Raw genomic sequence first — 12,802 nt, forward strand, 5'->3', positions numbered from 1 at the left:
ATTTAAAGATTATAAAGTAGATAATTTTACTTTATCAAGCCTTACCGAATGCATAGGTAGTTCTAGTGAAGGGATGTGCAACACCACAACCCCCTAAAGATTAGCCACATCCCCCTGGTACATAGAACATTTATGTGCTGGGTGGTGGTCACTGCAGTGTCTCCCAGGATAGAGGCAGATTTGTTTTGAATCCAAATTGGTTGATGTGCAATTTGGATACTGCACTTACACATCAGCCATCTTAAGGAGCCCATACACGCTCCGTTGTGTCCGGCTCCGTTCTGTACTTAGCGATGCGCGCTATCGCGCATCACATAGTACGGTACAAAAAGTATGTGCTGCACATACTTTTTGTACTAGCTACACATTGTATCAGATTACAGTGCATGCACAAGGCATGCGATCCGATACGATGTGTAAAAAAATAAAATAATAATATATATATATTTCTACTGTTTATCTTGATGAATTTTGTAGTATAAACAACACAGTGCGCCGATGTCCAAATAACACTGACAGACAATCTAACTACCTCACCATATAGACGATCCACCACCGCTGTTTCTGGGTCACAAGCCCCGTTTTTAAGGTGAAAAAAAAAATGCTTTTGCGTTGTTGTATGTGTGGGATTATGTATATTGCTATATTTTATTTAGGTGGAAGGATACATATACCCATCTAGCATTGTAAACTGTATTTGAGACAAACCCATCCAGACAACCTCAAGTGGGATACATACGGATGATCTGTGGTAAGGTGCCAGGTAAGTATAGTTACCCTCCCCCTCCAGCCTGACCTTAACCCCTACTTCTCTGGTTGCAAGATAGCGATTCCTGAATACTTACTGATCAAGATGATGGCTGTCGATATACCGGGGTCGGAATCCTGACCCTTTTGGACATCGGTCTTCTGAAGGCAGTCAGGATGATAGCATTAGTGTAGTGAATACTGCAATCATGACTGTCCAGATGCTGACTGCATCACCCTCAAGTATACTAGTTAATTGATTGGCATATTGATGATTAATACATTTCCCTTGGGGCAATCTGCAGTAGTCTGCAAGGTGCAGCCTGTTCATGAATTTCTTTGTCAGTCCATATTTTCAAAGTGCCAAACAGCCTGCAACTCGCAGACTACTACATATTGCCCTACATCTAATGACAGATAAAAGCTTAGAATCTAGGTACAACTGATCCCTACCCAAAATCAGTTTTTATTGGATTGGACAGAGAAAAGATTGCATATTCTACATGTATCACAAGAAATAAATACAAGGCATGAAAACTCCATATTGTAAGGTATCCTTTTATTGTGACATTACACACTAATTCTCACTCCACATGTACAAATTAATGAGCACCACAGCTGTTCAGATGCAATCTTCATTTCATCAGAGGAACTAAAATCCCAATGTCATTTAGTGACTCAGACACCCTAAGAGAACAATCCTTACGCTTGTACCATTTTATTCCCTGTAATAAGACACCATTATAGCAGAAGTATGATCTAAGCTACCACAATGTGGTAAGGTTATAGTAGGGACATACACAACATTGTTGCCCCAGTTTATGTCTTACAGAATAGCACCAATGATTCCTTGTGCGCAAGTGACAGAACATTCACTTTGCACATAGAGAACTAGAAGGCAATATAGAAAATGGACAAAGTCTTATCACTTAAAATGTACCCTTGGTTATAGGACACCGGGCGAGGAATAGAGCTGCAGCACAGTACAGCTCCGGACCTCCTATTACAGGAGGGTTCCTAACAAATGAGAGAAAATAAGCTTTTTTTTTTTTTTTTTTTTAACAGAAGGTGTCGTCCAAGATTGGGCCCCCATTTAAGTGTACCCTGAACATGGGAAACCCTCTAAAACCTACCAGGAAACGGCAAGGTCTCGCTGACCCCAAATGCCTAATCCCTATTATGTTTGATACACTGCTGGCCTGCTTGTGTAGCGGGATATACTGACATATATGTACATTTATACATAACACTCTTAATTTCATCTGCCATTTTTCACTCCACAAAGCATTTCTGATCCGCTGTGAGCTACCAGATGCAATAGAACAGATGGGGGAAATAAAACATCTGCCAGGACCCTGCAACTGGTATAGAACAGATCAACCCTTGTGCAGACAAGGCATAAACATAATTAACCTTAAAACATTCATAGCCAAGACTAAAAAAAGAATTAGAGCAATAACATGTTTAGAGCAACAGAGAAAGGACATTGGCAGATAGAAACTTAACATGTTGTTGGGATAATCCCCGCTTTAAGTCTCATGAAGGGTCAGCAGCGCATCTGGAGGTAAGAGGAGAGGAGCAATTCTGGTGGGCAGAACTCGCTGTTCCTGTTCACCACACGCATCTGACGCTTCCCACGGGAGTTGGAACCTAAAGAGAAGTCAAAGAAGAAAAGGTGGATGGCATCATTAGTTGGCTATAAAAAGCAAGGTGTCCATATATTTTAGTACCCAACATACTGTATGCTATTATAATCTGCACAGCCTGGGATAGTAAATTGCTATAGAAAAAAAAAAAAAAAAAAGAGAAACTGCAAATTTAACGTAACTAAAATGTAGTTCTGTACTGTTGGTGTGGTATTAATTGTGCTTCTTGAACATTAAACAGGACATGAATGTACATGATGTAGACCAGGCATGTACAAACTATGGCCCTCCAGCTGCTGTGAAACTACAAGTCCCATCATGCCTTGCCACAGTTTTGCTATTAGGGAACGTTAAAACTTTGGCAAGGCATGCTGGGATGTGTAGTTTCACAACAGCTGGAGGGCCACAAATGCCTGATGTAGGTAAAGTACTATAGCAGTGTGAGTTACTACTCAGTCTTAAAAATGGGGTTCTAGTTTTTGATAACTACCTATAAGGAGACAGAGGTGGCCAATCTTCTGTATTTATTAACAGTTTCTTATACAGCGCAGCAAGTTCTGTTGCACTTTACAATTGGAAACAGGGATTAAACAGGATAGCTAGAGACAGTTAATATGATAGGAAGGCCCTGCTCGCTTATTAAGGGCAACTGCAGTATTACATTGTAAATAGAAGTTTGGTTTGCTAGTTTAAAAAAAAAAAAAGATATTTCCAAAAAAGGTATTAATAGTGACTTAAAGATAAAATAGAGGCCAATACAAAGCTTTGTCTTTTTTTTTTTTTTAAGGAAATAATTTATTTTAAGATGGTTCCGTTACATAATATCTAATGATATGGTGATGAGAAATACAATAACTATTTAAAAATGAATTCTTGATTAACAAAAATGAAATATGTGATTAAGCCAGTGAGTTGTTTTATCAGATCATCATTTTAGATGTTCAGAAAACTCCTCGTCAGAAGAGGAAGAAAGTCGGCACAGTGATACTGAGGTTCATGCCCTCTCTGAATCAACACTATTAATTAAACCAATTTGACAGAGAAAGTCTTTAACTACAAAAATTGTGCATATAAATACAGCAAGCCCTACATATACACAAGGGGCGGACATAGAGTCGTCATAAAATGCATGACGCTGTTAGCTGAATCTCCCTCCTCCACCACATATACAATGCAATTTGTAAATGGCTTTCATATGCAGAATACATCTGAGTGTTCATTTACACTCTATCAAGTTAATAAAATCTGTCTAAATTTGCACACAAATCCTCGGAATAACACTCATTATGGAAAATTCGGTACTTATATGTTAGTTGGGCGCCAACTATAGTAAGTACGCTCATACCTCCACTATCCATGTTGGCATGGAGTTGATTTTATATAGTGTGGCGAGCGCAGCGAGCAACCGAGGGGACGCGTAAAACTAAGCAAATAGCTTAGTGGGCGCCCAACTAACATATAAGTACCGAAAATTCAAAGCGAAGTGAAATTGCATCAAAAATGTGTTTTTGTGCCTGTTCGTCCCTGCGATACAGGTAGGTGGCACTGTTTGATCAAACTGGTCTATATTGCAAAAAAGGCAGAAATGACTTTTACGCCTCATGATCAACATAGGCTACATGCACTGGAAAACAATATGCAATAGATTTTAAATTTCTGTCCCTAGTAGACATAAATTTGTACTTTTTTATAAATATTCTGCATTACCACCCCAAAACAAATCCCAGAGTTCTTACTGGCAGAGGCCAGATCCATGTACTGGCACACAGCGTGCAACAGGAGGCGCTGGTAACTGCGAGAGAACCAGATGAGAAACAGTAAGTGTGTATTGCACAGCAGCACTGCCACATGTGTTTAAACAGTTTATATAAACACATAAAATGGTATTACTTTAAAATAACAGCAAATAAAAAAACATTAAAATGTTATTGTCATTAAATGAGCAAGGAAAAGCACAAAAACAAAAAACGTCCTACCAATAAGCCACATTATTTTTATTTATTTTATGAATCATCTATTTTTTAGATCATCATCACCTTTTTCGGTGGTTCTCAACCTTGGTCCTCAGGACCCCACACAGTGCATGTTTTCCAGGTCTCCACACAGAATCGCAAATGAAATAATTAGCTCCACCTGTGATCTTTTTAACCCCTTACCGCCGCAGCCTGTTTTTGCCTTCCTGACAGAGCCCTTTTTTTCAAATCTGACAGGTATCACTTAAGTGGGGATAACTTTTTTTTGCTTTTACTTATCCCAGTGATTTTGAGATTGTTTTCTCGTGACACATTGTACTTCAAGTTAGTGGTAAATTTTGGTCGATACAGTCTGTGGTTTTTTGTGAAAAATATCAAAATGTCGTAAAAAAATTGAAAATTTTGCAATTTGCAAAATGTTAAATTTTCTGCTTGTGAGACAAATAATCATACCACTCAAAATAGTTAATAACTAACATAGACCATATGTATACTTTATGTTTCCATCATTATTTCAACCTCCTTTTAATTTTTTTGGACACGAGGAGGCTTAAAATATGAATAGCAAATTCTCAAATTTTCAAGAAAATTTCAAACACTGATTTTTTTAGGGACCAGTTCAGTTCTGATGTGACTTTGAGGGACTTGTATGTGAGACACCCCCATAAATGATGCCATTTCAAAAACTGCACCCCTCACAGTATTCAAAACAGCATTTTGGAAGTTTGTTAACCCTTTAGGTGTTTCACAGGAATTAAAACAAAGTGTAGGTGAAATTTCAAATTTTCATTTTTTTTGCAGATTTGCAATTTTAATACATTTTTCTAAGGAACACAGTAGATTTTACTAGAGAAATGTGACTAAAAATTGATTCCCCCAATTCTTTTGTTTTCATAAATATCCTATATGTGGCCCTAGTGTGCACATTGACCAAACCACAGGCTTCATAATAGAAGGAGCACCTACTTGATTTTGGAGCCTTCTTTTTATGAGATTATTTTTTAGGCACCATGTAGGTTTCTAGGCACCATAAGATGCTAAAAGTTAGGAACCCCCCCACAACTGACCCCATTTTGCAAACTACACCCCTCAGGGAATTCATCTAGGGGTATAGTGTACATTTCAAACCCCCAGGGGTTTCACCAATTTTGGTACAACTGGGCTGTGAAAATGAAAAATTACATTTTTTTTACACAAAAATGCAGTTCTGGCTCAAAATTTTTCATTTTCACAGGGAAAAAAGGAGACAAAGCACCCCAAAATCTGTGCCCCAATTTCTCCCGAGTACGGCAATGCCTCATATGTGACCAAAAAATACCATTTGGGTGCATGGCAGGACTCAGAAGGGAAGGAGTGATATTTGGATTTTGCCGCACAGATTCTGGTGGAATGAATGGTGGGTGCTATGTCGCATTAGCAAGACCCCCGAAGCACCAATACAGTGGAACCCCCCCACAAGTGACCCCATTTTGCAAACTACACCCCTCAGGGAATTCATCTAGGGGTATAGTGTACATTTCAAACCCCCAGGGGTTTCACCAATTGTGGTACAACTGGGCTGTGAAAATGAAAAATTACATTTTTTTACACAAAAATGCAGTTCTGGCTCAAAATTTTTCATTTTCACAAGGAATGAAGGAGACAAAGCACCCCAAAATCTGTGCCCCAATTTCTCCCGAGTACGGCAATGCCTCATATGTGACCAAAAAATGGCAGGACTCATAAGGGAAGGAGTGATATTTGGATTTTGCAGCACAGATTCTGGTGGAATGAATGGTGGGTGCTATGTCGCATTAGCAAGACCCCCGAAGCACCAATACAGTGGAACCCCCCCACAAGTGACCCCATTTTGAAAACTACACCCCTCAGGGAATTCATCTAGGGGTATAGTGTACATTTCAAACCCCCAGGGGTTTCACCAATTGTGGTACAACTGGGCTGTGAAAATGAAAAATTACATTTTTTTACACAAAAATGCAGTTCTGGCTCAAAATTTTTCATTTTCACAAGGAAGGAAGGAGACAAAGCCCCCCAAAATCTGTGCCCCAATTTCTCCCGAGTACGGCAATGCCTCATATGTGACCAAAAAATACCATTTGGGTGCATGGCAGGACTCAGAAGGGAAGGAGTGATATTTGGATTTTGCAGCACACATTCTGGTGGAATGAATGGTGGGTGCTATGTCGCATTAGCAAGACCCCCGAAGCACGGTGAAATGATGAACCTAATAATCCATAGATGTGTGGTATATTTTAAAGCACTCCTTCATACATAGGCCGGGTTTGTCGGGGCAAGTTTCACAGTGGAAAATAGTTTGCTTTCGTATTCCCTTTTTATAGCAAACTTTGCACCTTTTTTGTGTCCTGCCCTTTTTTCCAGTGGAGGGGATTTCGTTAGGAAAATGCTGCCCTGATACAATACGGGGGCCAGTACTAGAAGTACTGGGGCCAGTACTAGAAGTACTGGGGCCCTCTGCCTGCTGGTTCCCAAATATTAGGCCCTTTATGACTTCCTCTTGGAAGTGCATAAATGTCCCCGTCTGGCTGGTAGAACGGAATAGTACGTAAGCGTTATACAGTGCCATCTGGATGATATACACGGCCAGCTTTTTATACCATATTTTTGTTTTCCGCAGGGCACTGTACGGCTTCAGTACCTGATCTGAAAGATCCACTCCGCCCATGTACTTATTGTAATCTAGGATACAAATAGGTTTTGAGGTGTGGGTACTGGTACCTCGTACAGGGACGGAGGTGGTACTGTCTCCGTGAATTGTTGTCAGTATAAGGACATCCCTCTTGTCCTTATATTTGACCAACAACATATTTTCGGTGCATATTCCCCTGCTTTCACCCTCTCTCAGTAATTGGGCAACGTGCGTTTTTGGGAGGCCTCTTTGGTTCTTGCGCACAGTACCGCAAGCTGCTGTACCTCTTGAACCAAGGGCCTTAAACAGGGGGATGCTGGTGTAAAAGTTATCCACATAGAGGTGATAACCCTTATCCAGGAAGGGGTGCACTAAATCCCAGACAATCTTTCCACTAACACCTACGAGGGAGGGGGGGCATTCTGGCGGTTCAATTCTTGTGTCCTTCCCTTCATATACCCTAAACCTGTGGGTGTACCCTGAGGTACTTTCGCACAGCTTATACATTTTTATGCCATACCTTGCCCTCTTATTGGGAAGGTACTGGCGGAATTTAACCCTTCCTTTAAAATGTAGAAGTGACTCGTCTACACAAATGAATTTTTGGGGGATGTACATCTCAGCAAATTTGGCGCTGAAATGATCAATGACCGGCCTGACTTTGAATAGCCGGTCAAAGGTGGGATCATCTCTGGGTGGGCACTGTGCATTATCGTTGTAATGCAAAAATTTAAGGATCGTCTCAAAACGAGTCCGGGTCATGGCCATACGATGAAGTGGGGTGCTGTACAGAACATCTGTACTCCAATATTGCCTAATTTCTGGCTTTTTAACTATGCCCATATGTAACACCAGACCCCAAAACGTCATCATCTCTACTGCATCTACAGGGGTCCACCTAGCAAATGATGACGTGGGGTTTTGGGCAATAAACTGCTGGGCATATAAATTACTTTGGTCCACCATTAAATTTATAAAATCATCAGAGAAAAAGACTTTGAAAAAGTCAATTTCTTTGAGGCCTGTACTATCAAATTGGATTCCTGGGTTGGCCAAAAACTCAGGAACCTGGGGCTCAAAATTGTCTGGTGGTGGGGTCCATACGAGATCAATCATTGGGGGGGGGGGGGTCGTCTCAGCTGCTCTACGGGGGCATCTTTGAGGGGGTCCCTCATCACTAGAGGAGGAAGAGGAGCTTAAGACAAATGCCAATTCATCGCTTACTTCACTGGCTGTGTCAGTGTCAGAGGCAAGAAGGGCATATGCCTCCTCCGCTGAAAACAGTCTTTGCGATGATTGGGACATTTTTATTATTTTTAAGTGTAGTGTTTCAACACGTGTATAGTGTAGGGGGGGTACAAACTTTATTTCAACACGGGGGGTATGTAGTGTGTATGTAGTGCTTTAACACGTGTAAGTTTAAAAGAAAAAAAAAAAAAGCTCCTGTGCCAAAAATTGAGCACAGATGTTGGTCAGTAACGTCCGTCACTGATCAGCGCTCAGCGGGCACAGGACACCCACAAAAGCACCGTGGGTGTAAAAACAATTTAAAAAAAAAAGCCCACAGCACTCTCCAAAAAAATAAAATAAAAAAAAACTGCTGAAAAAAAATTATATCAACCCTGTGCCAAAAATGCTGTTCAGTGATGTACGTCACTGATCAGCGCTCAGCGGCCACAGGACACCCACAAAAGCACCGTGGGTGTAAAAACAATTTAAAAAAAAAGCCCACAGCACTCTCCAAAAAAATAAAATAAAAAAAAACTGCTGAAAAAAAATTATATCAACCCTGTGCCAAAAATGCTGTTCAGTGATGTACGTCACTGATCAGTGCTCAGCGGCCACAGGACACCCACAAAAGCACCGTGGGTGTAAAAATTTTTTTTTAAAAAAACACCCCACAACACCCTCAAAAACAAACAAACTGCTGATCAGTGATGCACCACTGATTAGCAGTGATGCAACACTGATTAGCAGTGAGGGGCAGCAGGCACACAACTGTGGGTGCAACCTGACAGGGTATATATATATATAAAAAAAAACCTGCACCCCAAAAAAGGTGCTGATCACTTAGTTTATAGTGATCAGCACAAAAGGGGGGCAGCAGATACAAAATTAAAGCACACAATGACGCTGCTGCAGCAGCAGCAGCAGCAGCAGCAGCAGCACAAGGAAGTCACACAAGGAAGTCACACCAGGAGCTGGCACCAACGCTGATCAGGTCAGTAATAGGGCACAGATGGGCACGGAGACCGCTCTGCACGCTGTTCCTGACCGGAATGGCGGCTGCAGGGCTGTCTCCGTTATTTCATCTGAGGTGAAATGGCTGTGATTGGTCCGTCGGTCCGACGGACCAATCACAGCCTTTGGGGGCAGGTGGGGTGACCACCAGTGTCACCCTTACACCCGGTGGTGATTGGTGCTGTACTTTACAGCACCAATCACCACCGATCCCTGTGTCACCGGCGAACGTTATTCGCCGGTACACAGAAAAACGCTGTAATTGGCTGTTCACATTGAACAGCCAATCACAGCGATCGCCGATGGGCGAGGGCATCGCTGCCCCCCCTGGGCAATGAGGGAAGATGTCTGCTGTCAGGGACAGCAGACATCGTCCCTCTGTCACCGCGTCTCTAGACGCGGTGACAGTTAAATGGCATGACGTACATTTATGCCATGTGTCGGGAAGTACATCCCGACCATGACGTAAATGTACGTCAAATGTCGGGAAGGGGTTAAATGTGTCAGTGAATAATGAGTGCACCTGCCGGGTGACCTGGAAAATGTGCACTGTTGGGGGTGTCCTGAGGACCAAGGTGTTTTTTTTTTTTTTTAAATAGTCTTTATTTTTGTTCTTTTCAATATCAAATGTAAACTTACATACTTTGTTTTAGATATTAACATTCTTATACGCTATAGAAGAAACTGTAAATAAATTAAATAAATAAATACATAAATGTCACTGCTGAGAATCATAGGGGGGTAATCAATCGTCGGGGAGATGCCCGCCGGGCCCTATTCAATGCTGTCTTACCAGACAGCATTGAGCAGGGTATCTCGGCAGAACAAGCCCGACATCACAAGCTGTCGGGCTCGTTCTGCCGAGAAGTGACGAGTTGCCGGCTGCAGCTCGCCTCTTCCCGGCCGCAACTCGCGGCCACGCCCCCTTCTCGTCCCGCTGCAGGCGGGACATTGAATCCCGCCTGCATGTTCTCGCTCGACTGCCGTGACCCTCACATTGAATACCCCCCTAAAAAACTTCTTGGTAGAATGCGTATTCAATTACTACCTGATGGATTCTGCTTAACAACTATTTAAATTAACAGACATCGTTTTCATTAACCAGGGCTTCTAAAAATCTGTTGGACTGTAGAGCCAATGTCTATCACCTTGGACCATGTGTCCAAGCAGCAGAGAGGCTGCCTATTCATACTACTCCAGTCAGGGAGCAGCAAAAGAAGCCTCCACTATCCTGCACAACTACTAAATTACATAACTCTATCTAACCCACATTACTAACCGTTATGCATAAAGAGCAAAGAGTCAACAGAACTTTGCAGAGAAAACTTACTTTTTTGTCCCAAGTCTACTAGTCTTGATTTTTCTCATAAATATGATGACACTGGAGCACAAAGACTGAAACAACTCAAATGTGGGGAAAACATAAACTACACAGATAGGTCCCAGGCTTGGATCAAATCCATGACAGCAGTGCTGTGAGGCAACAAAGAGACCAACTGTGCCACTACACTTTGCTCGATTCACCAAGCTACTACGCAAGTTACCTTTGCTATCGGATACTCACTTTCATAGCAAACCTTTCCAAGTTTCTTTTTCTTAGTTTATAGTGATCAGCACAAAAGGGGGGCAGCAGATACAAAATTAAAGCACACAATTTAAATCTCTGACACAATGACGCTGCTGCAGCAGCAGCAGCAGCAGCAGCAGCACAAGGAAGTCACACAAGGAAGTCACACCAGGAGCTGGCACCAACGCTGATCAGGTCAGTAATAGGGCACAGATGGGCACGGAGACCGCTCTGCACGCTGTTCCTGACCGGAATGGCGGCTGCAGGGCTGTCTCCGTTATTTCATCTGAGGTGAAATGGCTGTGATTGGTCCGTCGGTCCGACGGACCAATCACAGCCTTTGGGGGCAGGTGGGGTGACCACCAGTGTCACCCTTACACCCGGTGGTGATTGGTGCTGTACTTTACAGCACCAATCACCACCGATCCCTGTGTCACCGGCGAACGTTATTCGCCGGTACACAGAAAAACGCTGTAATTGGCTGTTCACATTGAACAGCCAATCACAGCGATCGCCGATGGGCGAGGGCATCGCTGCCCCCCCTGGGCAATGAGGGAAGATGTCTGCTGTCAGGGACAGCAGACATCGTCCCTCTGTCACCGCGTCTCTAGACGCGGTGACAGTTAAATGGCATGACGTACATTTATGCCATGTGTCGGGAAGTACATCCCGACCATGACGTAAATGTACGTCAAATGTCGGGAAGGGGTTAAATGTGTCAGTGAATAATGAGTGCACCTGCCGGGTGACCTGGAAAATGTGCACTGTTGGGGGTGTCCTGAGGACCAAGGTGTTTTTTTTTTTTTTTTTAAATAGTCTTTATTTTTGTTCTTTTCAATATCAAATGTAAACTTACATACTTTGTTTCAGATATTAACATTCTTATACGCTATAGAAGAAACTGTAAATAAATTAAATAAATAAATACATAAATGTCACTGCTGAGAATCATAGGGGGGTAATCAATCGTCGGGGAGATGCCCGCCGGGCCCTATTCAATGCTGTCTTACCAGACAGCATTGAGCAGGGTATCTCGGCAGAACAAGCCCGACATCACAAGCTGTCGGGCTCGTTCTGCCGAGAAGTGACGAGTTGCCGGCTGCAGCTCGCCTCTTCCCGGCCGCAACTCGCGGCCACGCCCCCTTCTCGTCCCGCTGCAGGCGGGACATTGAATCCCGCCTGCATGTTCTCGCTCGACTGCCGTGACCCTCACATTGAATACCCCCCTAAAAAACTTCTTGGTAGAATGCGTATTCAATTACTACCTGATGGATTCTGCTTAACAACTATTTAAATTAACAGACATCGTTTTCATTAACCAGGGCTTCTAAAAATCTGTTGGACTGTAGAGCCAATGTCTATCACCTTGGACCATGTGTCCAAGCAGCAGAGAGGCTGCCTATTCATACTACTCCAGTCAGGGAGCAGCAAAAGAAGCCTCCACTATCCTGCACAACTACTAAATTACATAACTCTATCTAACCCACATTACTAACCGTTATGCATAAAGAGCAAAGAGTCAACAGAACTTTGCAGAGAAAACTTACTTTTTTGTCCCAAGTCTACTAGTCTTGATTTTTCTCATAAATATGATGACACTGGAGCACAAAGACTAGAACAACTCAAATGTGGGGAAAACATAAACTACACAGATAGGTCCCAGGCTTGGATCAAATCCATGACAGCAGTGCTGTGAGGCAACAAAGAGACCAACTGTGCCACTACACTTTGCTCGATTCACCAAGCTACTACGCAAGTTACCTTTGCTATCGGATACTCACTTTCATAGCAAACCTTTCCAAGTTTCTTTTTCTTAGTTTATAGTGATCAGCACAAAAGGGGGGCAGCAGATACAAAATTAAAGCACACAATTTAAATCTCTGACACAATGACGCTGCTGCAGCAGCAGCAGCAGCAGCACAAGGAAGTCACACAAGGAAGTCACACCAGGAGCTGGCACCAACGCTGTTAAGGTCAGTAA

General features: G+C 42.6%; 1 protein-coding gene across 2 annotated transcripts in view; it reads right to left on the reverse strand.

Annotated features, from left to right (window-relative positions):
• Positions 1 to 1,289: 1,289 nt before the first annotated feature.
• Positions 1,290 to 12,802, reverse strand: part of R3HDM4 (R3H domain containing 4) — an 84,847-nt gene continuing 73,334 nt past the window's right edge. Inside the window, exons 7-8 of one of the 2 annotated variants that reach the window (XM_083182163.1) lie at positions 4,130 to 4,185; positions 1,290 to 2,397 (exon numbers count right to left, since the gene is read on the reverse strand). In XM_083182163.1, coding sequence (XP_083038289.1) covers positions 2,294 to 2,397; positions 4,130 to 4,185 — 160 coding nt within the window. In that variant the 3' untranslated portion in view covers positions 1,290 to 2,293. The remainder of the gene's footprint in view (positions 2,398 to 4,129; positions 4,186 to 12,802) is intronic. The other variant, XM_083182170.1, reaches the window with a different exon arrangement.

The sequence above is a fragment of the Crinia signifera genome, chromosome 1 (genome assembly GCF_055691185.1).
Source record: "Crinia signifera chromosome 1, ASM5569118v1, whole genome shotgun sequence".
Taxonomy (NCBI): Eukaryota; Metazoa; Chordata; class Amphibia; order Anura; family Myobatrachidae; genus Crinia; species Crinia signifera.